This window comes from Oncorhynchus tshawytscha, linkage group LG12, assembly GCF_018296145.1.
Source record: "Oncorhynchus tshawytscha isolate Ot180627B linkage group LG12, Otsh_v2.0, whole genome shotgun sequence".
In the NCBI taxonomy this organism is placed as follows: domain Eukaryota; kingdom Metazoa; phylum Chordata; class Actinopteri; order Salmoniformes; family Salmonidae; genus Oncorhynchus; species Oncorhynchus tshawytscha.
Genome location: NC_056440.1, coordinates 54931877 through 54958278, shown reverse-complemented (window position 1 = coordinate 54958278; position 26402 = coordinate 54931877). Strand labels below are relative to the sequence as shown.

Below are 26402 nucleotides of genomic sequence, written 5' to 3'. Positions count from 1 at the left end.
TGTGACTTATCAATTATGGCTCTCTACTAACATAAACCTGTCTATATATTTAATGTTCTTTGTTGTTGTTGTCAATTTCCACTTTGTAATAGAAGATATACCATGTAACTGTTACATTTTATTTGGTATTTGTACAAAACATCGTGAAATATACACACAATACATTGAAATAAAACATGGTGAAATATTAACACATATATATACACACACACACAATACATTGAATTAACAAAATCGTATAAATTATGCACAAAATTTCTACACTTTTCAATAAAAACTCTAAGTAAGTCCAGGTAACTCAATTTTCTTGGCATAAAATTTCCATACAAATAGTTGTACAAAATACTGTACAATTGAAAGAGCTGTGCAAAACAGCAAATTATTTCTAAGTATATCCTATAAACAGGGACAGCTCCAGGCATAAGCGATATAAGTGGTCGCTTAGGGCCCCCGGCCACTAGGGCCCCCCAAACTCAGTCAGGTTCTCAACTTACTGTTGAGAGTTAGAATAGTAGAATACACAAGGTGCAAGTTTGAAATTTGGTTGTGCATTGGCAGCTTTTCTCTTGTTTTGTCCGTCACTGACAGTCACTCAATTAGCCATTCCTGCAAACAATTTTTAGATTGGTAAGTTAGTCTAGGCAGTTATCAAAACTTGTAGAAAATTATGGCTGAATACCGACGGGGCCCAGGGCCCCATTAATTTTGTTAGTCACTCTCACTCTGATAGCATTAACATGACATGTCATGGCAAAATGAATGGAACTGAATGACATAACATTTCAACATTTTCTCTCTGCGCCATGGCAAAATGTGTAGAACTGCAGAAAACTTGCTTTAAAACGGCAAAAATGTTTCTCAGCCCCATGGCAAAATGAGTAGAATTGCATGAAATGTATAATAAAATTGCAACCTTTTCTTTCCACCCCATGGCAAAATATATAGAACTGCTGAAAACTTGCTTTAAAACTGCCTCATTTTCCATATGCCACATGGCAAAATGTGTAGAATTTAAGGAAATTGACTTTAAGACTCTGCTGTCAAAGGCAAGAGCCGGCCCTTCCTATAAAATAAACCCTGCAGTTATTTTTTTAAAGAAATAATCATGGATATAGCTTAAATTGTTTGGACAGAAGTTCATTGTTTAAAAAATTGGTGGAACATGAAAAAAATAAATGTCTTCTTAGTATTGGTCTAAATTAAGGGATACAGCCTCTGGCAAACCTGGTCACACAGGTACAGTTAATATGTGGATAACCATTTTATAAGCAAATAAATTATGAAACTGTGATCTCTTCTTCATCCGATTCTGAGAACTCCGAGTGCTTGCTGGAGAGAGATGGCGACGAGAGGTTCGATCCGGCGCTGTTAGACAACTCGCGCCCCGCCGCGGGGGAATGACAAAGGCCAGGCGCGCCTCTAGCACCGAATGGGTCCTCGTCCTCCTCTTCCTCCGCGGAGGACTTCTTGCCGACGTCGCTGAGATCTGGGTGTGGGTTCGTTTTAGTGGGCAGGGTCTGCTCTCGACAACCTCCTGACGACAGGAGCTCCCTCTCTTTGGAGTTCCTCCACTTCATTCTGCGGTTCTGGAACCAGATTTTAACCTGGCGAAGAAAAAGGAATAGTATAGCCAGTTAGTTCTGTTTCAGTTTATAGAGGTTGACTTTATTACAGAGTTTCAATAATACAAAACAGAATCAACTGTAGCATGCATGCGCGTTAGCGTAAATACACGCGTATTACGCACAGCTTAGCCCTGGGCAAATAAAAGTACGTGATTTACCTGTGAGTCTTTGAGGCCGAGCTTTGAGGCCAGCTTCTTCCTGTCTGGTTTGCTGATGTATTTCTGTTTCTGGAACATCTTCTCCAGAGCTTTGCGCTGCACGTCAGAGAACACCGCCCGTCTGAGCATCCCTCTCCTCGGCTTCCCTCTGTTGGCCAGTGGCCAAGAGAAGGTCCCGGGGATGGGCACGACCGATGAAGAGGCTGTGGTTAGAAGAGGGGGAGACGTTAATTCAACAAATAAACACCGTTCATTCATAAAGAGCGTAGCAATAGGCTTAAAATAGACGTTAACATCCGTCCCCTGGAAGGCTATTTCTTTAGCCAACTAGCCTACTTTTTTTTTTTTTTTTTTACACTAGTCTACAAACTTTGCAATCTGTTATGATTGAATATGCTTCCCCCCTTTGGCCGCGGAATTACGTCTCCTTTTTGAGTGAAATGGCACGAGGTGACTAATTAGCACATTGGTCGGTCCCCAGCCGCATTGGTATGGTAAGGAGGCAGCGTATCCTTTAAGGAACCCCGCGAGGACGGATAGAGGAGTTAATAAACCGTGAACGGTAATTGTGTAGTAATGAACTAACGCAGAAAAGACTCTGGACAGGCTGCGAATGCCATATATTATCGCGACAAAAGGAGATTTACACTTTCAAACTAAACACCACTGCATACCTGAATACTGATGCCGAGGGGCCCAGGGTGCATTTGTTCTGCCCTCAAATCATTTTCATTAAATGAACACGAACAGCTATTCAGGCCGCTCGAGCTGTTTCGTGAAGGTATTCAGCGCATCCCATGAAAAGACTCCCAACTCCCATTATGATTCGTCTGAATGAAAGCGCGGACTAGCGACTTTATAGACTTTTCTAAGAGATTATTATTTATTTCGTCCTGTTTGATTGGCCCCAGAGTTTAAAAAAACGGAGAGGCGAAGGAGGTCGTATAAGGCATGGTGTGTTTTTCAGGTCAGGGATATAGTAAAACACTGAACATTTGTAGTGTGCACTGATTAGATTATTGTTCATGCAAAGAATAATGATTTACAAGCCAATGAATTATTGCACACTTGCACATGTATGCCTATCTATAAGCCTACCATGTATTGCCAAATAACTTGGGCTAAGACCACCTTCATATCCACAACTCATGGTTGCACTTACCATAATCAGGCACAACAACGAGCTATGTGGTCTTGTGAGAATATTGAAAGCAGTGAATGGCGCCTAATAGGGAAATTAGTGTATGACTGGTCTACGCCTCTTGCCCGCCTGGTAGAAGTCACTCTGGGGTGCGTGGGTGGCTTGCGCAGGGGAGGGGGGCTGACCAAATTGGTTATGGTGCTGAAAGCATTGTTGGCAGCCAGTGGCCCAGTGCCCCTGCCCTGTGGGAAAACGCGGGACCTTGCGGAGGAGACACCAAAATGGCCTTAATGCATGAGACCGTGGGGGGGAAGAGACCGAACCGCAGCCCGTCTCGAAATTAAACCGTGATGATTCCGGATAATGGGTTAACTAGCAGTTGGGGGAAAGAGGGCTATGTTAGCGACCAGTGAGCTCAGCAGCAGAGAAGTCAGTGCAAATGGAACCAATTCCACCCAACCACACCACACCCACTCTGAAAGCATTGAAAAGTTCGCAAGCTACGTTTTGCAATGATATGCGTGCCAAAACAGGGCATGTGCAAAAAGGTGCAACTTTCAGAGCTTTCAAAGCATTATTTGGAAAAGTCGTTCTATAAAACATTTTGATATGAAAAGTTCTGAACGCTGTCCCAGTCGAGAGCTGCGTATCAACTGTGCGCAAAGTGCAATTCAACGGTGCCTGAACGTGCATGATTAGTTCTTTACCTGGGAAATATGCAGACCTGAAGAAGGCGGGGTGGAAGGATCCGTCGAAGTAGGGGAGAGAGAAGGCCTTGGGGTGCATACTGTGGTGGATAGCGGGGGGCAACGATGCTGTAGAGGAAAATACCATGTGTCAAGGAACGCCAACAATCAAGGCAACACTCATGAAGAGACAAACAAGTTTTTATCTCTTTTACAATATGCTAAGTGTAAAGGAACTGCTAAAATTACCAATTAGAAAGAAGGTAACACTTTGTTTCACACTCACCGGTCTTTGGTGATGGTGCAAGGATTGCGCTGACTCCAAATTTAAGATACGTTGGATCTTTACTGCTCGGTTGTGACGTTTTCGGCGCGCATGATTCGCGCCTCAAGGCAGTTGCAGAGACGATGCGCTCCAGTGGCATGGCACTGAAGGACATGGTGGTGGTGGTTGTCGCCGGGGAGACGCTTGCTGAGGGGAGCGTCCGTCTGAGGTGGTACCCCGCCGGCCTGCTTATCCGCAGCAGGTCCTCCACTAAGAAGCTGGAATGGGTTGGAAATGCGTTCTGCAGGGACTGGTGTACCGGCAAGGAGGCGGAGGGGCGGTAAAGGCCTGGGTACATCGCATTAGGCGCAAGGATGCTTGGGATCATCATGGTCCCGTCTGTAGTATAACGCAACACGAAACGATCTGTTGAAATACTCCGTCAAGAACAAATGAGGATCTGATAGGTTCCAATCTGAATGACTAGCTTTACTCCTCTGGCTCCTCTACTCTGGGGAAGGCGTTTTATAGCAGGCTGCCCCAAAGCTCCTTTCAGAACTGTCAGCCTCAACAATGAGGTTCAACAAAGTTCTCTACATGGGTCGCTTTCAAGCGCCGTGCCGGGAGCGCTGATTGGCCAGAGAGTGCAATTTATGATTGGATTAGACTCCATAAGCAGGGAACACACAATGTCCCTTCCACAAAAGAGGCATAGTCATCAATTTTGCATATTGACCACGTTCCATTGAGGCTCTGCAATTGGGTTTTGTTTAGTGGAGACGCACGCAAGGCTAATTAAAAAGCGATCCTAAAAGATTCAGACATAATTTGGGGCTTCTGAATGAGGGCTTAACCCAGAAGAAGCAACTATATTTATTCAGCTCCCCTGCTGTGTTTTATTAGATCAAAAGTTCGAATGAAAGCTACAGCACGCTAAAAATGATACTATAATAACTCGATCATAACGACGACAACAAACAGCAAAACATTCGTATTACAACAACAATGGTAATACAATAAAATCTCGCATGAATAATGCATCAATAACATAGGCTATGAATATTGACAATCATTCTCGCAATCATGATAACACAGATAGGCTCAATCTAATCGCCGTGGTTTAATTTAGCATCCCTTATTAACTAGCCTACTTTGAAGTGTGCATTTATTTAGGGATACGTGGATTGCGTAAAATGCATATTGGCTTCGTGTTTCATCGGATTCTCAACACTCAATCTGGACCTCGTCATGGAATAATGTCTTAAACGGATTTCTGCTCTCGGAACGCTTTAACAGATGTGTTAAATATCACGGGCTTTGCAAAGTCTTCATTCGGTTGCGCCAGACCCAGGCCCACTGCACATTTGAGCGCAGAGGAGAAGTGTGCGGCCCTCACCGTGACACTGCTGATCCTGTTAACCATGAACTAACTGTCACCCTCAGCTGCCATGGCGCCCCTCTCTCACTTTCTCTCCCTCGCCTTCAAAAAGCCCTACTGGAATAAAAGCTTTATTTCTATAGACGTGGTTTGTTCTGCTGTTTTATCCAGCTGAATAAAAGTGCATCTGTGATTTGATTTAAAACGCATTCATATGAGCGCACATTGAAAGCTGGTATAAAACTCATATTAAAGCGGGATTTGAGCCGGTACTGTCGCGTTTAGTTTGCTCTGTCTTTTAACCAGGCATTAGCATTAAACAAAATCAATTTCCAACCCGAAATTCATTCATGTTACCGTCGCGTTGATTCTGCTCTGTCTTTAACTAGGCATTAGCATTAAACAAAATCCATTTCCAAACCGAAATTCATTCATGCTTACTGTTTTTTTTGTGCCAAAATAGTGTATAGGCTAAAATAGTAAGCATATTCTGACAATGTCAAACGAATATAGGGAAAAACTAAAACATCTGTCAAAAAAGCCTAAGCTTGTAAGACGCATTTGTTTATTAAAAACAAAACAAAAATATAGGCTAACGAAATAAAATAACATATCAGGGAATGGAAATAGGATACCTAGTCAGTTGCACAACTCACTGTATTCAACCTACCAGAAATGTTTAATTCATATTAGCCTAAATATATTCCTATCAAGTTAGGCTATAATTTAGGCTATAATTTGCTTTCAGGACAAACAAGGTTAATTCGATTTTTGAAAGCATAAAAACTAACGAAAAACGAATGTTATGTTAGTTTATACTTTCTTGCTTCATAATTAAATGCATTATTTTAAGCACGTGATTTTTAATGTAGCCTAGGTTGAATCGACATTACAGCCATTATATTTAGCCTATGCGTGATATAAAAGTTATTCGAGTAATGATAGCCTAAGTGGTTAAACATTCATCGAATGTAAAGTGATCACGATCGGTTAATTAAAACGGAACGCCTCCGTGAAATGATTCCCTCGTGATAGACAGGGAACGCTTATCAGAGGCGCCGGGACCCCCCTCCCCCAAAAAGAAAACCTGCGGTAACACCGTCACCATTCACAACGAAAGTAACTAGACCTTCAAAGCTTTTTTATGAGCCTATATATCTTTAATTTGCTCCAAAAATCCTCCCTTTGTGACTGCAAGCAGATGGTTTGCAGGAAGCCTCGATCACCGAGACTAATTTCTACTAGCTTTGCAAGCTTGCCACGTCTTGGCCTCTTTTACCAAACAGAGCAAAAACAGCTGGCTCCGGCTGAATTAATGCCATTAAAAGCACATCTCTAAAATATTACAGGACCCACCACCCCTCCCCCCGCCGTGTCCCACCCTCGAATTGACACAAGACAGACTGCTTCTGCATTGAAACGGAAAAGGGGTCTACTGAAAGACCCGGACCTCAGGTCCTTAACGCTGCCTCCACATCTCAAAACAATTTACTAAATAGATTAACTTAACCATTGTCTTGCGTCACTTTCTGCTTCGTTAAGTGAATGGGTTGAGTAAATATGTTACCCATGCATGAACGCTTCTGTATGGCCCGTTACATTGTATCCAGGGTCCGACAGGTGGTTAGCTGTTTATTATTCTACTATTATTTGTTGGTGACGTCAAGGAAAAGGACATTTTCAGAGCGCGGATGGACAGATTGCTCTGACTGGTACGCATTCTCCCGAATGACACCAGTCATCCAGCTACCCCTATTTAGTGTCTGACGGGGAGGTGTCCCGTTTCATTTTCAAAGCGGGGGAATTCTCTTTTCATTACTCCATTATAGGCCTATAAATTCGCCCTAGGGGAACATTTATTTCACTCTTTCAAGAAGAATGAAGATGGTATGACAATGATCCAAAATGATATCCGTCTTCTACAACAAAACAAGTACCCGGTCTACTCTATACAGAACTGCAGATAAAGAAGTGATTATAAACACAACAGCCCCATAGACACAATATGCTACCCTTCTTTAAACCAGTTCTGAAAACAGGCCAAACACCCAAAAGACTAGGTTACGCACAGCGGTTTGTTGACTTTCATTGCGTATCCAACGACTGCACATTTCAATTGACTCAACAATGTCCTTTAATGTAGCCTAACTACCTTAGAGAGTCTACAATGCGGCTGTGTATGGACAGGCTCTCCGGTGAGGGCTAAGCTAACCTTTATGCAGTGCAACAACAAAAAAACGCCAGAACAATCCAGGGAATTCGAAATGCCACAAGATTCAGAGGAGCAGTGACAAGCATTAAATCGATATTAACTTTGTAGTAAACATAGACCCCTCCTCCCCAAACGGAGTAAAGCCATATCTCCTCGGGACAATGCGCTCTGTTCAGAGATTCCCTTTGCACCTGTTCTTTGACTGCTGAGCAGCCAGTCCCGTGCGCTCAGATGGCGATGGGAGAACAAAATGTTATTTTCATCCTAGGGCGGTTATTTAATTCATGCTTGTCGGACATGATCTTTCAACATTGTAGTCTTGAAGTGTACATTGATTACTTCATGTTTCATTCAGCATTCGTTTGCTAAATATATTGCATGTCAGTGGTCTAGCCAATGCATTGCACTGCCTAATTCATTAATATATAGTTATGCTATGATATCATCTGTATTGTCAGCTTATAAGCATACCTCTGAATAGGTAGGCCATATTTGTGCCCTCAAACCTATGTAAATGTAATGTGTGTATTTTACTGTCACCATATTGCCCAGTACTGGGACAATGTGTGTAATGTCAACCTTTCCCCCATATTTTGGCACTCTTATATCAGCATCACGCTGCCTGCATCTCAAGTGGTGTTCTAATCCTCTTAAGGACATGTTGGTATAGTTTGCATATCATTCACCCATCGAAAAGAAAGACCATAACACTCTCCATTCACCAGGATCCTCAGCCTCCTTTCACCAGGGTCACAGCCACCAGCATTAGCATCATCTGACAACCAGTACTATTGTTTACGACCTTGTATGCCAAGTTAATTGCTCATTAATACCAGACAAACCAGAGGGGTGAAGAGGAAGCAGAGTAGTCAGATTCAGCTGGTTTGAAACAGGCAGGTTAGTAGTTATTTGAAATATACATCTATTTGAACTGAAAACATCAGGCAATGTACATGTATTTCACAACCAGACAGCCCCACACCCCATAATTAAAAGGGGAAGACATGCCACATCTCTGTTCCCTGCAGTTATGGCATTTTCTTTAGAGGTTGAGTTGCAAAATAGATATAACCAGATGCTTTTTATGTTACTTGATTTCCATGTTGTCTCTGTTTGGAAACAGAAACAAATCAGTGAGGTAGCCTATGTCTCAGAGAATGGACATGGGTAGCAGTGAAGTTATTCAAACTCTTCAGGGTCTTTTGCATTTCAAATGTCTATATTTTTTTTCGGGGACTTGTTTTTTTTACTCTTTTTCAGGTCTAGCATGTAGGCCGTAAGCAGTAAACACGCGCGCACACACACACACACACACACACACACACACACACACACACACACACACACACACACACACACACACACACACACACACACACACACACACACACACACACACACACACACACACACACACACACACACACACACACACACACACACACACACACACACACACACACACACACTCTAACTCTCTCTCTCCCCCAAAAGCCTTAAATTCGTCACAGTGGCTCAACGGTAATCAATTGCAAATGTATCTCACTCTGAGTTTAATCTCATCTGGCCAACAGTTTCACGGGTGCAGGACGATTTGCAAGAGGGGCCTACCGTACCCCCTCAACACCCCTCCACACCCCCTCAGCACCTGGCAGGCTTTTGGGGTAGCATCTTGTAAACGCCCACTGCTTAAACTGGTGCCCCCACTAAGCACCCAAGCGTCCCTGCGCAGCACAGAAAGAGGGGTGAGCTCTGTGGTTGTCAAGACCGGTTTAGATTAGAGGTCCTGTAGTGACATTAGCCATGAGTCCCATAGTCAAACCAACACTGGGGTAGTAGGATTGTTTAATTTGGATATTGAGCCAATAGAAATAGTGGTGATTAGAGTGTGGGCGGGGAATGAAATGGTTTTGTGTGACGTTACATGTTTTTTCCATCTAATAATGTGTGAAAATCCCATGTAGACTGGGCATACACAGTGCCTTCAGAAAGTATTCACACCCCTTGACTTTTTCCACATTTTATTGTGTTACAGCCTGAATTTAAAACGGAGTAAATTGAGATTTAGTGTCACTGACCTACACACAATACCCCATAATGTCAAAGTGGAATGATGTTTTTTGACATTTTTACAAATTTAAGAAACAATGTAAAGCTATTCAACCCCTAAATAATTTCAGCAGTAAAACCGTGCTTAAGAAGTCACATTCTACGTTGCATGAACTCACTCTGTGAGCAATAGTGTTTAACATGATTTTTGAATAACTACCTCATCTCTGTACCCCACACATATGATTAACTGTAAGGTCCTTCAGTCGAGCACTGATTTCAAACACTGATTCAACCACAAAGACCAGTGAGGTTTTCAAATGCCTCGCAAAGAAGGGCACCTATTGGTAGATGGGTAAAAAAAAAAGAGCAGACATTGAATATCCCTTTGAGCATGGTGAAATTATTAATTACACTTTAGATGGTGTATCAATACACCCAGTCACTACAAAGATACAGGCATTCTTCCTAACTCAGTTGCCAGAGAATACGGAAACCCCTCAGGGATTTCTCCATCAGGCCAATGGTGACTTTAAAACAGTTGCAGAGTTTAATGGCTGTGATAGGAGAAAACTGAGGATGGAGCAACAACATTGTACTTAATCCACAATACTAACCTAATTGACAGAGTGAAAAGAAGAAAGCCTATACAGAATAAAGTATATTCCAAAATATGCATCCTTTTTAGAATAAAGCACTAAAGTAAAACTACAACAATTGTGGCATACAAATTAACTTTATGTCCTGAATACAAAGCGTTACGTTTGGGACAAATCCAACAGAAAACATCACTGAGTACCACTCTTTGTATTTTCAAGCATGGTGATGGCTGCATTATATCATGAGTATGCTTGTCATTGGCAAGGACTAGGAGATTTTTAGGACAAAAATAATTGGAATAGAGCTAAGCAGAGGCAAAATCCTAGAAGAAAACCTGGTTCAGTCTGCTTTTCAACAGACACTGGGAGATGAAATCACCTTTCAGCAGGACAATAACCTAAAACACAAGGCCAAATATACACGGGAGTTGCTTAACACGACATTGAATTTCCCTGGGTGTCCTGTTTACAGTTTTGACTTGAATAGGCTTGAAAATCTATGGCAAGACTTAAAAATGGCTGTCTAGCAACTTGTCAGAGCTTGAAGAATTAACCAGAAAGACTCACAGCTGTAATTGCTGCCAAGGTGATTCTAACTTGTATTGAGTGAGGGGTGTGAATATTTACGTAAATTTGATATTTCTGTATTTAATTTTCAATACATTTCCAACATAAAAAAACATGTTTTCACTTTGTCAGTGTGGGGTATTGTGTGTAGATGGGTGAGAATTTCTTTATTTTTTATCAGTTTTGAATTCAGGCTGTAACACAAAAAAATGTGGAATAAGTCCACAGGGGTATGAATACTTTCTGTAGGCACTTTCTGTTGTAAGACTGCAACAAATAATCTATCTAATCAATCAATCACTTTCCTTTTCCTTGGTATGTGTGGGGGGTTCAGTAAGGGAGGGGGTTCTTAAAACAGAACATATGAATGGGTGGCTTGGGGGTGTGAGGAGGGGGAATGGGGGGGATTGGGTATGGTTGAGGGACTCTGGTGCCTGTTGGCCCTATGGCATTGATGCGGCGTTGGCCATATAATCGGATTGCGAGGTGGTGAAAGTGAACCCTGGTGCTTATGTCAGTTTGCGTCTCGTCAAGCTGAATAATACGCATGGCTGAGGAGCGCAGTGGCCACTCACCATTGAGGCCTCTCGCCGCTCGTGGCTAAGCGATTCTAAAAGAGAGAAAAAAGCCGTCATTGGATTCATATATAATTCTTATTCAAGCTTTTTGATGCATTTGCATTTTAGCGGTAAACCGGTGGTCGCTTTTCAGCTGTGTGTATGTGTGTGTGTGGGTGTATTTGTGTATGTGTGTGTGTGCGTGGAGGTCTCCAAGCCTAACCCCTGTAAAGGCAGCTCTGTGTAGAGGGACACGGTTAATCGAGGAGCAACGACAAAACAACTTGACATTTAACTTTTTTTTCTCTTATCTGGTGCTATGTTCGGCAAAAAGTTGAAGCAACAAATCCATTTGAAAATGGCCTACGTGGCATCGATATAAGTCAGAAACAGTTAATCTAGTGTCCAAATTAACTACAAAGTGTAAATCGGATCATTTTGATCATGAAGTCAGTCTCATCTAAAACAGAGTTTGGAACATCCATGTGTCACAACGGGGAAATTAAAGTTGGGTTTTGATTTGACGAGGTCCATTTGCCCAATAACATGGGGTGAACAGCTGCAGTGATTGCTCTCTATCCAGGAGCATAGACAGACTGTTTATATAGAAGAAAAAAAAAATTGCGAAATACCTTAGTTAGATGTAAAATTGCGCAACTCAAATACCCTCGGCAAAACTGTAAAAATTTCTTACAGATTTCTTTAGTTATCTTAGATTCACTCTGGGGATTTTGAGGAAGTGAAATAGCCTTCCGCATCTACAGTGTCTCATAGGGGACAAACATCATAACCGAATGCGGAATCGGTCAGGGAACACACCAAGACTGAAATCTCATTTTTCGAATGATCAACAGAAAACCAGATGTGCCAATCGGCGTGTTCAGTGTCTCTGTAAAGCAGAAGTCAATTACTTTACTCCCGTGTAGGTCAAGTATTTGACATGGACTAGTATGAGATATCAGTTTGTGCCCAATTCAGACTTGAGATAAGTTGACTTAACAATGGACCTAAGTCACAAAATGTTTGAAGCAATACGGATTGTGCAATAGAAATGTGAAGGTCATTTCCGATTGAGCATGAGTATGTAACGTTTACCGTGAGTGCGGTCTCCACTAATGCGGTAGCATTGCCTTTCAATTTCAATCATGCTGTAAAGCTGAACTTTCGTGATACATATTGAATAGCCCTTAAGTCCATGTCTTATTGACTTAAGTCCATGTTAAGTCTACTTATCTCAAGTCTGAATCCGACCCTTTGTGAACAAGATACTTTTGCTAGGACTTTTTTTCCCTTTGGCAATTTTATGTACCAGTGCAACCGCGTTAGTTATGTTATTTTGAAGAAGGGAATACAGAAAAAGTTTTTTTTAAAAGGTAAATATGTCTATGAAAGGTGTAGGTAAAGTAAATTGAATGTTTTTAGCTTTCTTTTACACTTCTCTGAAAATAGCAGATGTGAATGTGGGAACAGGTGCAAATGTGACAGATACACAGCACATGGGCCCATTATATAATCAACATTTACTCTGGAAGTATAGACTTCACTCGTGTGACTAGCTATTGATACAGCATGTTCATGACCAGTACACGGTGAGGGTCACTCAGACCAGGATGTGGACTATTGAAGGGAAACTGACAGCGTTTTAACAGCTTTCCAGATACGAAACAAACCTGAAAATCATAATATCAGTCAAAGTATCAAATTCCCAGTTCATGCTGCAAAACCAACTTTATAAGAGGTTTTAAAAATAGGTCAAATCAAATTCAATTTTATTTGTCACATGCACATGGTTAGCAGATGTTAATGCGAGTGTAGTGAAATGCTTGTGCTTCTAGTTCCGACAATGCAGTAATAACCAACGAGTAATCTAACCTAACAATTCCACAACTACTACCTTATACACACAAATATGTACATAAAGATATATGAGTGAGTGATGGTACAGAACGGCATAGGCAAGATGCAGTAGATGGTATCGAGTACAGTATATACAAATGAGATGAGTAATGTAGGGTATGTAAACATAAAGTGGCATAGTCTAAAGTGGCTAGTGATACATGTATTACATATAGATGGTATAGAGTACAGTATATACATATGAGAAGAGTAATGTAGGGTATGTAAACATTATATAAAGTGGCATTGTTTAAAGTGGCTAGTGATACATTTTTCACATCAATTTCCATTATTAAAGTGGCTGGAGTTGAGTCAGTATGTTGGCAGCAGCCACTCAATGTTAGTGGTGGCTGTTTAACAGTCTGATGGCCTTGAGATAGAAGCTGTTTTTCAGTCTCTCAGTCCCAGCTTTGATGCACCTGTACTGCACCTTCTGGATGATAGCGGGGTGAACAGGCAGTGGCTCGGTTGGTTGTTGTCCTTGATGATCTTTATGGCCTTCCTGTGACATCGGGGGGTGTAGGTGTCCTGGAGGGCAGGTAGTTTGCCCCCCGGTGATGCGTTGTGCAGACCTCACTACCCTCTGGAGAGCCTTACGGTTGTGGGCGGAGCAGTTGCCGTACCAGACGGTGATACAGCCCGACAGGATTCTCTCGATTGTGCATCTGTAGAAGTTTGTGAGTGCTTTTGGTGACAAGCCGAATTTCTTCAGCCTCCTGAGGTTGAAGAGGCACTGCTGCGCCTTCTTCACAACACTGTCTGTGTGGGTGGATCAATTCATATTGTCCGTGATGTGTACGCCGAGGAACTTAAAATGTACTACCCTCTCCACTACTGTCCCGTCGATGTGGATAGGGGGGTGCTCACTCTGCTGTTTCCTGAAGTCCACAATCATCTCCTTTGTTTTGTTGACGTTGAGTGTGAGGTTATTTTCCTGACACCACACTCTGAGGGCCCCCACCTCCTTCCTGTAGGCCGTCTCGTCATTGTTGGTAATCAAGCCTACCACTGTAGTGTCGTCCGCAAACTTGATGATTGAGTTGGAGGCGTGCATGGCCACGCAGTCGTGGGTGAACAGGGAGTACAGGAGAGGGCTCAGAACGCACCCTTGTGGGGCCCCAGTGTTGAGGATCAGCGGGGGGAGATGTTGTTACCTACCCTCACCACCTGGGGGCGGCCCGTCTGGAAGTCCAGTACCCAGTTGCACAGGGCGGGGTCGAGACCCAGGGACTCGAGCTTGATGACGAGTTTGGAGGGTACTATGGTGTTAAATGCTGAGTCGATGAACAGCATTCTCACATAGGTATTCCTCTTGTCCAGATGAGTTAGGGAAGTGTGCAGTGTGGTTGTGATTGCGCTGTCTGTGGATGAGTCAAAATTACATGATGTAGAGTAAGGCATTGTTGGCAGAGTAGATTAATGCAGTTCAATGAAGGATTAATATAGATAATTAGGTGTGCTTGCAAAGCAAAGCACAACTTTAGATTTCTTACTGTCTTATTACTGTCTTATTATTATAAATGTTATTATTCCATTTATTCCACCCGCTCCAGAGCTTAAAGGATTTGAGTTGTTAACACGAAACCAACATCCAAATGTCATGACTGCCCCCAAACTCGGATTGCTTGAGAAAATATTTTTTGATAGCATTTATACTTTTGGAACTAAAACAATATTTAAATGTGGTCCCAATGTATTTCGATGGCAAAAAAAGCCCCATAGACATGAATGGAAAAAATAGAATAATCTAGATCTGCTGTATCTCCTCCTACACCATCTAAGCTATCAACACCAAACCAACATTGAGATGTTCAGACGAGTCCAACTTATATGGCTTGTCAAAGGATAGTTGACACTGTGCACACTTTTGGAACTATAACCATTTTATATTTGTATAAATGTAACATGGGTTTGAATGAGAACCACAGGAATACAGTGTTAGCTATTCAAAATTGTCCTGCTCCTTGGTTAATTAAGCTACAAGATCAACTTTAAAATGTGGGGGCTATCCTAACTTCAAATGATCTAAAATAATTTATAAACTATAAACAATTGTATTAGCTACATTTGCATAATATAACTCAACAACAGGGAACAGGACCATTCAAGCGGGAGATACCAAACCAAACTCCTCACGTTCAGGCTATCCTAACTTCACATTCTGAAAAACATTTATAAACTATAAACAGTGGTAATTAGCACACATTAGCATAAAACGTCATGGGTTCAATGCCAAAAATAAGAATGCCGTGGCAGGGTTTGGAACCAAAATAATTTTCCAATTGTTTCGTTATGAACAGAAGTATCATTTTTTCCCCGTTGCGTTCCACTGTTCAGACCAGCAAAATAAAGTTCTGAATCGGTTCGAACCCCAAAAAGTACCAGTTTATATTGTTCCTTTCAGTTCCTTTTTGTACATTAAATTACTTCACCAACGGATAGAGCAGCTTGCTATGGAGTGGGCAAGCTATGTACATGCATTGGAGGGTGAGGAGAGCGCTAGGCATCTTGTTGTTATGACATGCATTGTCTGAATTAGGGCCACAGAATTATACCCATGGAGGAGCGGCTTCTATGAAGGAACTTTGGATGTCTTTGAACTTCAGAAAGTTGGCTTGACTGTCAGTTACATTACAATACACATAATGCCGCCTAGAGTTTTTGAGAGATAGACCTAGCTAACAAGCTTGTGTGTGCAGAGCTGCGCCGGAATTAAAATAAAAACACACCTTACCTTTTTGTAGTTAATATATCCAATGAAACATGATAACTATAGTATCCTTAACTAGCATTGAAAAAGTTAATCCATTGTTTTCTAATAAAAAAATCTCTCTCCATAATTTCTGAATTGCGCCTGTAATGTCAGTTGCCACAGTAGACTATGCATGCTCTGGGGGGAGGGGAGGGGCAGGTAACCTACACACACACACTGGCAAAGATTTTTGCAGGCAGGCAGGTAGGCAGCCACTGGAATAAGTGTCTACTTTACAGTGAGGGCTTTGCATAGACGTTTGTTGTGTTTTTTGGGGGACTGGCAAAAATACCTGGAACGTAAAATTATGTTATTAACCGGTTCCGATGCTTTTAAAATAATGGTTCTGTTCCAAAACAGTATAAATCACCTTTGTTCTTGGTTCTGGTTCTGTTCGCTGAACTGGTTCCAAACCCTGCACAGTGGTAGAAATTTTAAATGCTACCGTTCTTTACATTCTCTTTACAGTCTTCAATTTTTGTCCAGAACATTGAGAAATTGAAACTGAAACAGTCCATCCCGAATGGCTTGAGGCAGGAAACAATGTACCAGGCCAGCTGTGATTTACAACCTGATACCAAAACATGTATTGGTGAACAAGAAAAGTACATTTCAAAAATAAAATGTGGTGTGCTTGCTAGCTTGTTTTAAAGTATTTATGGTTTTGAAAAGGTTAGAATATCTTAATGTTGTTTTAATGTTTGTAGCTGAAATGGTTGACCCCTAGAGTCGTCAATATTGTGGACAAAACCTAAAGGATGTAACTAAGGCTGGGAATCAAACTAGCAAAGGCAATGAATACAAGTAAATCATAACATGGCTAATAGGCTAGCTTATATGTAGCTACTATATTTATTTAGCAAGCTAAAAAGACAGAGCCTAATATTATCTAGCTAGCTAGCTAGCTGCTGGGAGGATGTCTTGTCATTGGACAAGTGGGTGAGTGGCCAACTTTCCGCCCATATCGTTTTTCGGGGGCTACATCTAGAGATGCAGGTCTCATTTGGTTAGCTAGCAAGAAATGTAAATCACTTTGCTAGCTAGCTATGCTGAACTTTAATGGCATATCCACAGTTAGCATATATCTTAGTTGCCAATCAAATGTATTTAGCATCAATCAAATTGTCAGGGCAAGTTCCCATTCAGTTGTTAAAACGTGGATTGAGACAAGCATTGGCAGGCAAGCTGCAGAAGGGCGAGCAGGCTACAATTCCCCATCGTTTATCAGAGCAATTTCGACGGCCAACTACAAGCTGAAAAAGTTTGAGAAGGTTTATTTAGATTTGAGCTCATCTGGCTCTGGCTAATTTGAGCTCATCTGGCTGATTGCTGATCTTTTTGTTGTTGATGTGCACAGGCAACTGAGAGAGTTAGCCTACCTGTTCATGGTTCTTTGATCAATAGGACCGTAATGTTCTTAAATGTAAAGAGGACTCCCGTGGTATTTACATGCAGTATATTTGCAGAATTCTTTTCAGGTCTATTATAACATAATGATCTAAAGTTGCTGTTGCCTGTGAACACACAGTCCAGTTCAAAGTGAATGATGGCAGCCACGTGTTTTATTAGATTTTATTTACTGCCGTGTTTATTAATTGTCCAAACGGATGGCCACTTTCCCACTCTATATTGCTATAGAAGTGCCTTACTCTATGGCATTCCCAAACGTTCAATGAAAATGTAAAAATGACCAAGTTCGCTTATCAGATTTTTTTTTTAAAGGAATTATATTCTTCCTAGGGGTGTATATGAATAGATTTTAATAGGATTTCATGTTGCTAATAGGCTGTCAGTTCCACTTTCACTGCTCCATTTCCTCCTAGTGATGCTGTGATGCATAATGACCACTACCATTGAATGAGGAATCAAATACTAGAATGGACATCAACCTTCTTATGATGGGATAAAGGTCAGCCATTTTGGTCAGGGAGTTGGTCAACCATGGTTTGCCAGTGCTGGAATAAGATAGTGGAAAATAACGAATTTGAAGAACTTATCTCCACTGTATGTTTGTTTGCTAGCTAGCCAGACAGTTTTAGAGGGATGGTTCCATATATGTTTTCATTAGCTGTCAATATGCCAACATTCCATTCAAACAATTCAATACAAAAGTCAATCCACAGCCATACACTGGCTGGAATCAGTTGACGATAGGACTTAGACAAGTTGTAAATGCAACAAGTAGCCTACTGATATTGTATCATATAATATCACTTACAGGTTTCCAAGAAAACACAATTTTGACATTTATGGTCCGTTTACATGTATTTTAGAGGCTATTTATACAGCAAATGTGTATAAAACCCATAGAAACTGTATTTCCAATTATATGACAATATTTTAGGTTGCCAATCATTCGATTAAACACTTACTTTTATTTTGCTGCATAAGTCAAACCAGGATTATACCTCTACTGCCATTCAATCCATAGACTGGTTTGGATTTCTCTCTGACCAATGTGGCTGGCATTTTCACCCAATTCTGGAACATTGAGGGTAGATGACACAATCGCTCTATTAATTTAAGAGGATCTCTATAACCACTACCACAATCCCTCACAGCCTGGAATGCGTTCAGGGCCTTTGGTCAGACGGATGGTCGTAATGTGGTCTGACTGACTTTACACGGTCAATCGTAAGACCCCTCATGTCTAGTCCTCGATTCTAGACCACAGTTGGTCAAAGCCATTGGTCTGTACTGCTGGTTTATACTAATGTGGAGTGTAATTGATCCCATTAGAACACTTAGAGCTTTCTAATAGGCACAAGGTGAGCTGACCTGACCTCTGACCTCTGCTCTCACAGGACCTATGTGACCTTATCCTCCTGTCCCCCCTCTAAAATCATTCCTCCATTTCCCCAACCCCCATCTCCCCTTATTCTGTTAAGTCATCTAGCTTTTGTTTCAATGAGGTAGCATTGATGCCGTTTAGGAGACCAGAAGGCCAGCCCAGTACCAAGGGACTTTCATGTATTGTGCCTGGTCCATCGGCCGAGGATGTGAGGTTAAGCTAGACCTCCGACGGCCCAGGAACGGTAATGTCAGAAGAGCTAAGTCAATCAATGTCTGATGAGAGAGGAAAGGTGGAAGAGGGTTCAGTCAACTGTTTCAATGGGCATGCATGCATGCCCCATAAAACCCACAAGCTTGACAGTGCTGTGATTTAGAAGAAACTTCTAAATGCACCATATTGTATTTTTTCCTCTTATTCTCACTCACACATTTAGGTTCATGAGGTGTTATCTAAAAAGGGTGATGTTAAAACTACTTACATTTAACCTAAAGGAATCCTCTTGGAGCCCCCTTGTACTTGGACAATAGGCAAAAGGGTGGAGGGAGGAGGAGAGAGGGGGAAGGGGCTTCCATCGGTATGTGACCTCTGGTCTGAAAGGCCTGATAAGATACTTCAGGTCAAGGGGGACATAAAGGAGAGGAGAGAGGCTACTCAGACACTCCACAATGCAGAATGGAGAGGCTCTAAACTGCAGAAGGGGAATGTTGAATCCTTCTCTCAGCTGGGAGGTCAACGTTAACTTTCCGATTTGTCGTAGCATTCGCTGGCTGCCTTTGATGGCTTTAGACAGCAGCATACCACTGCAGCTGAATCCCACTGAAGCTAAGCTGGGTTGGTCTTGATCGGTTCTTGGATGGGAGACCAGATGCTGCTGGAAGTGGTGTTGGAGGGCCAGTAGAAGGCTATCTTTCCTCTCATCTAAGGAGAGATCCCAATGTGATTGGGGACATTGGGGACATTGTCCTGTGTAGGGTGCCGTCTTTCGGACAGGATGTTAAACGTGTGTCCTGACTCTGTGGTCACTAAAGATCCCATGGATCCTATCACAAGAGTAGGGGTGTTAACATGACCTCCTAATCATCCCCAGCTTCCAATTGGCTCGTTAATCCCCTCTCCTCCCCCTTGTAACGATTCCCCAGGTCATTGCTGTAAATGACAATGTGTTCTCAGTCAACTTACCTGGTAAAATAAGGGTTTAAAAAATACAAATAAATAAGTGGAACTCGAAATATGTGTTTTCAAGAAGATTCTCTCACAAGGATTTCCTTGGGGAAAGTTTGGGTAAAATGAACTGGTCTCTCATCACAAAATGAAAAAGGTGACATGTAGAAGTGATTGCGTTTGTGTTTGCATTCCATTTCTGTGAAGGCTAAGATGCTTGAGGAGGGTGGTCACGTGTGCTAGCAAGGCAGAGGTTCCGAGTTTGTGCCATGTATGGGCCGAATTGGGGGGGGGGAGTGGTTCTCGCTAAGCAAGCAACGTGATGTCCTTAAGTGGTGCTGTGACAGTTGATCTCAGCTCAACACTGGGGTCGCTGTCCAGTAAGTTTGAGAGCATGGAGATGTGTGAAACTTACTCCTCAGACTGAAGTGTCCCGCTTGCGTCGCCTCATTAGCTAGCTTTTGAGGTAACGCGATTGGCTAAGACTCTTGACGAGGTCGATCACTAGCAAGGCAGAGGTCCCGAGTTCGCGGCAGGTATGGGCAGAAACGGGAGGAAGTGGTTCTCGCTAAGCAAGCAGAGTGACGTCCTTTACACTAACAGTATAGCTTCCTAAAACTGTCCCTGATCATACCAGGTTTGAACTGTTGATCATCTGCTTGCATACACAGGTGACCGTTCTCCTTGACAATGTACCGCCCAATTGAGCTATAGAAAAATATAAAATTTGTTTGGTCCATTGGTGACATTTCAAGCTAGCTGTGCAGTGAGCTTACAGCATGTTCTTAACTCTGTTACATAGAGCCCCACAGTGGAGTTGTCATAATAACCATAAAACCTAGCGGTCAAACAGGGAAATGGTTCCAATCATTTTTCCAGATTCATTTTTCTCATACAGAACATTAGAAAGACAAAATAAGGGCTGTGTTTCGTGTAGGCTTACTCTGGCATGGCATTTTAATAACCATGTAAAACTCTCTCGGACAAGGTGACTTTTAACAATATATTCGGTTCTATCTACTCTCAGATTCGAACATGCTAATTAGCATCAAAGTAGACATCATGCAAGAGTACAAATCCCTTCAAGATCCTGCACTGCATCTCTACCTGACACCTTTGCTAACAGGTATTGTGTCAATTTAAAACTTGCATAAGACAGTTCACAGATTTGTCAATTTACAGATATATAGCCAATTTATTCATTACTAAATTTAGCTAACTTTAGATAGTTAATCCAGAGATTCTTACCTTTACCTCGATTCGGCCATCTCGTCCAGATCATCATGGCATTTGTAGTTCTTTATGATAGCCATATTAGCAGCAAATTCAAGCTTCATTTTGGGGGGTAAATACAGGCTAACATATTGATAAAATTCACCTTGTCCTAGAGAGATTTATATGGTTATCAAAATGTCACGCCGTGACCTGGATACGCAGTTAGGATCAGCTCTACGGCTGGGATTGCTCGCTGTGTAGTGAGTTTAGAAGAGATTAACAGAGTACCACAGTTTAAGTCATAATGCACATAAAACCTACAGTTGAAGTCGGAAGTTTACATACACTTCGGTTGGAGTCATAAAAACCTGTTTTTCAACCACTCCACAAATTTCTTATTAACAAACTATAGTTTTGGCAAGTCGGTTGGGACATCTACTTTGTGCAGGACACAAGTCATTTTTCCAACAATTGCTTACAGACAGATTATTTCACTTATAATTCACTGTGTCACAATTCCAGTGGGTCAGAAGTTTAGATACACTAAGTTGATTGTGCCTTTAAACAGCTTTGAAAATTCCAGAAAAGGATGTCATGGCTTTAGAAGCTTCTGATAGGCTAACTGACATCATTTGAGTCCATTCGAGGTGTACCTGTGGATGTATTTCAAGGCCTAACTTCAAACTCAGTGCCTCTTTGCTTGACATCATGGGAAAATCAAAATAAATCAGCCAAGACCTCAGAAAAAAAACTGTAGACCACAAGTCTGGTTCATCCTTGGGAGCAATTTCCAAACGCCTGAAGGTACCAAGTTCATCTGTACAAACAATAGTACGCAAGTATAAACACCATGAGACCACGCAGCCATCATACCGCTCAGGAAGGAGATGTGTTCTGTCTCCTAGAGATGAACGTACTTTGGTGCGAAAAGTGCAAATCTATACCGGAACAACAGCAAAGGACCTTGTGAAGATGCTGGAGAAAATAGGTACAAAACTATCTATATCCACAGTAAAACGAGTCCTATATCGACACAAGCTGAAAGGCCGCTCAGTAAGGAAGAAGCCACTGCTCCAAAACCGCCATAAAAAAGCCAGACTACGATTTGCAACTGCACATGGGGACAAAGATCGTACTTTTTGGAGAAATGTCCACTGGTCTGATGAAACAAAAATAGAACTGTTTGGCCATAATGACCATCGTTTTGTTTGGAGAAAAAAAGAGGGAGGCTTGCAAGCCGAAGAACACCATCCCAACTGCGAAGCACGGGGGTGGCAGCATCATGTTGTGGGGGTGCTTTGCTGCAGGAGGGACTGATGCACTTCACAAAATAATAGCATCATGAGGAAGGAAAATTCTGTGTATATATTAAAGCAACATCTCAAGACATCAGTCAGGAAGTTAAAGCTTGGTTGCAAATGGGTCTTCTAAATGGACAATGACCTGAAGCATACTTCCAAAGTTGTGTCAAAATGGCTTAAGGACAACAAAGTCAAGGTATTGCAGTGGCCATCACAAAGCCCTGACCTCAATCCTATAGAACATTTTTGGGCAGAACTGAAAAAGTGTGTGCAAGCAAGGAGGCCTACAAACATGACTCAGTTACACCAGCTCTGTCAAGAGGAATGGGCCAAAATTCACCCAACTTATTGTGGGAAGCTTGTGGAAGGCTACCCAAAACGTTTGACACAAATTAAATAATTTAAAGGTAATGCTACCAAATACTAACTGAGTGTATGCAAACTTCTGACCCACTGGGAATGTGATGAAAGAAATTAAAGCTGAAATAAATCCTTCTGTCTACTATTATTCTGACATTTCACATTCTTAAAATAAAGTGGTGATCCTAACTGACCTAAGACAGGGAATTTTTCCTAGGATTTTACTAGGAATTGTGAAACTGAGTTTAAATGTATTTGGCTAAGGTGTATGTACACTTCCGACTTCAGTTGTAGCGGTCAAAGAAGGAAAATGTTTCCAATCGTTTTTCCACCATTCATTTTTCTAATAGAGGATTTCAGAAACACTTAAAAGGGCTGTGTTTCATTGAGACACCATTGAAACTGACGTCAGTGTACTGCTAATTGTACAGCTTCCTCCATGCGCGTACTCACGCACACATGCACACCAAATCCTGTTGATCACCACATCGCCTCTCACCATTCTCCCAAAGCTCCTTTAGTTTGATCTCCTTGGGACCAACTGTCATTCCAGACATTTCATGGCTCTGGTTCATTTAGAAAGCTTTCCCATCGTCATGTGTAAATGGCCACAGTATTACAGATGGCTGATACGGTGGAGAATAATTGATCCAGAGGGAAAGCAACGCTTGGTGTGACAGTTCAACAAGGTTATGTTTATGACCTGTGTCCAAACCAACAGAGCCAGTCTGTGTGTTTGTGTGTTTTAGGGCCAGTCTCTGTCTCTCTGATAGTTCCTCTGATCCAGCAGGACACATGGGAAAGGTTTGTTACCATTTGTTATTGACGCTGTGATTTGGCAAGAGAAAAGCCCACACACAAACCTTCCACTTCATTGAACTTTTACCTCTGCTATCTCAGATGTTCTTTTCTCTCCATAATGTTCAATGATAGGAATTATGCACCCACGATGTGTTGTCTGTCCCACAAATTTGTCCCTAATTTGTAATGGTGTGTGTGTTAGGGCCAGTCTCTGTCTCTCTGACAGTCCGTCTGATCAAATCAAATGAATCAAATTGTATTTGTCACATGCTTCGTAAACAACAGGTGTGGACCAACAGTGAAATGCTTCCTTACAGGCCATTCCTAACAATGCAGAGAGAAACACAATAGAGAAACAATAGAAAAGTAAAACACACAATAATAACATTAATAATAGATACACAATGAGTAGCGATAACTTGGCTATATAAAAGGAGTACCAGTACCGAGTCGATGTGCAGGGGTACGAGGTAATTGAGATAGATATGTACATATACAGTGGGGCAAAAAAGTATTTAGTCAGCCACCAATTGCGCAAGTTCTCCCACTTAAAAAGATAAGAGAGGCCTGTAATTTTCATCATAGGTACACTTCAACTATGACAGACAAAATGAGAAAAAAAATCCAGAAAATCACATTGTAGGATTTTTAGCCTCTTGGATATAGGGGGCGCTATTTTAATTTTTGGATGAAAAACAATCCCGTTTTAAACAAGATATTTTGTCACGAAAAGATGCTCGACTATGCATATAATTGACAGCTTTGGAAAGAAAACACTCTGACGTTTCCAAAACTGCAAAGATATTGTCTGTGAGTGCCACAGAATTGATGTTACAGGCGAAACCCAGATAAAAATCCAATCAGGAAGTGCCGCATTTTTTTGAAACCGCCTCATGCCAATGACTCCTTATATGGCTGTGAATGAGCTACGAATGAGCTTTTCCACGCATTCCCCAAGGTGTCTACAGCATTGTGATGTCTTTTTAGGCATTTCCATTGGAGAATGGCTGTAAGGGACCATATATAGCGAGTGGCCACATGGTGTCTCCCGGAGAAAATCTTGCGTAAAATACTGAGGTAGCCATTTTTCCAATCGCTTCTTATGAGAAACCAATTGCCTCGATGGATATATTATCGAATACATATGTTAAAACACCTTGAGGATGGATCCTAAACAACGTTTGCCGTGTTTCTGTCAATATTATGGAGCAAATTTGGAAAAAAGTTTGGCGTTATAGTTTTCTCAGCCAAGCAGGATGAACAAACGGGAGCTTTTTCGCCTACAGAAATATTATTTTTGGAAAAAAGGAACATTTGCTATCTAACTGGGAGTCTCCTGAGTGAAAGCATCTGAAGTTCTTCAAAGGTAAATGATTTAATTTGGTTGCTTTTCTTTTTTTTTGTGAAAATGTTGCCTGCTGCCAGCAGAGCCTAGCATAGCATTACGCCATGATAAACTTACACAAATGCTTGTCTAGCGTTGGCTGTAACGCATATTTTGAAAATCTGAGATGACAGTGTTGTTAACAAAAGGCTAAGCTTGTGTTTGAATATATTTATTTCATTTCATTTGCGATTTTCATGAATAGGAAAAGTTGCGTTATGGTAATGCGCTTGAGGCTATGATTACGCTCCCAGATACGAGATTGCTAGTCGCAAGAAGTTTTAATGAATTTATTTGCAAAATATGGTGGATATAACTATTTGGTCAATAACAAACATTTATCTCAATACTTTGTTATATACCCTTTGTTGGCAATGACAGAGGTCAAACGTTTTCTGTAAGTCTTCACAAGGTTTTCACGCACTGTTGCTGGTATTTTGGCCCATTCCTCCATGCAGATCTCCTCTAGAGCAGTGATGTTTTGGGGCTGTTGCTGGGCAACACGGACTTTTAACTGCCTCCAAAGATTTTCTATGGGATTGAGATCTGGAGACTGGCTAGACCACTCCAGGACCTTGAAATGCTTCTTACGAAGCCACTCCTTCATTGCCCGGGCGGTGTGTTTGGGATCGTTGTCATGCTGAAAGACCCAGCCACGTTTCATCTTCAATGCCCTTGCTGACGGAAGGAGGTTTTCACTCAAAATCTCACGATACATGGCCCCATTCATTCTTTCCTTTACACGGATCAGTCATCCTGGTCATCCTGGTCCCAACTCAGCATTCTTTGTCCTCCAAACATGACAAGTTGAGTTTTTACCAAAAAAGTTATTTGGTTTCATCTGACCATATGACATTCTCCCAATCTTCTTCTGGATCATCCAAATCCTCTCTAGCAAACTTCAGACGGGCCTGGACATGTACTGGCTTAAGCAGGGGGACACGTCTGGCACTGCAGGATTTGAGTCCCTGGCGGCGTATTGTATTACTGATGGTAGGCTTTGTTACTTTGGTACCAGTTCTCTGCAGGTCATTCACTAGGTCCCCCCGTGTGGTTCTGGGATTTTTGCTCACCGTTCTTGTGATCATTTTGACCCCACAGGGTGAGATCTTGCGTGGAGCCCCAGATCGAGGGAGATTATCAGTGGTCTTGTATGTCTTCCATTTCCTAATAATTGCTCCCACAGTTGATTTCTTTAAACCAAGCTGCTTACCTATTGCAGATTCAGTCTTCCCAGCCTGGTGCAGGTCTACAATTTTGTTTCTGGTGTCCTTTGACAGCTCTTTGGTCTTGGCCATAGTGGACTTTGGAATGTGACTGTTTGAGGTTGTGGACAGGTGTATTTGATACTGATAACAAGTTCAAACAGGTGCCATTAATACAGGTAACGAGTGGAGGACATAGGAGCCTCTTAAAGAAGAAGTTACAGGTCTGTGAGAGCCAGAAATCCTGCTTGTTTGTAGGTGACCAAATACTTATTTTCCACCATAATTTGCAAATA

At 41.7% G+C, this 26402-nt stretch overlaps 1 protein-coding gene across 1 annotated transcript; it reads right to left on the bottom strand.

Annotated features, from left to right (window-relative positions):
• Positions 1–111: 111 nt before the first annotated feature.
• On the bottom strand, positions 112–5776 carry dbx1a (developing brain homeobox 1a). Its single transcript, XM_024399212.2, has 4 exons — positions 3897–5776; positions 3632–3739; positions 1784–1986; positions 112–1604 (listed from the first exon to the last, which is right to left on the bottom strand). Exons 1-4 carry the CDS (start codon positions 4264–4266, stop codon positions 1278–1280), a joined length of 1008 nt encoding a protein of 335 aa, XP_024254980.1. The 5' UTR covers positions 4267–5776; the 3' UTR covers positions 112–1277.
• Between the last annotated feature and the right edge of the window lie 20626 nt (positions 5777–26402).

What these genes read in the sequence shown, in the direction of transcription:
- dbx1a (XM_024399212.2), bottom strand. Translation starts at nt 4,266, where the DNA reads ATGATGATCCCAAGCATCCTTGCGCCTAATGCGATGTACCCAGGCCTT. An exon ending in TGCACCATCACCAAAGACCG is followed by an intron (nt 3,740 to 3,896) that starts GTGAGTGTGAAA and finishes TTTCCTCTACAG; the next exon opens with CATCGTTGCCCCCCGCTATC. An exon ending in CAGGTCTGCATATTTCCCAG is followed by an intron (nt 1,987 to 3,631) that starts GTAAAGAACTAA and finishes TTCTAACCACAG; the next exon opens with CCTCTTCATCGGTCGTGCCC.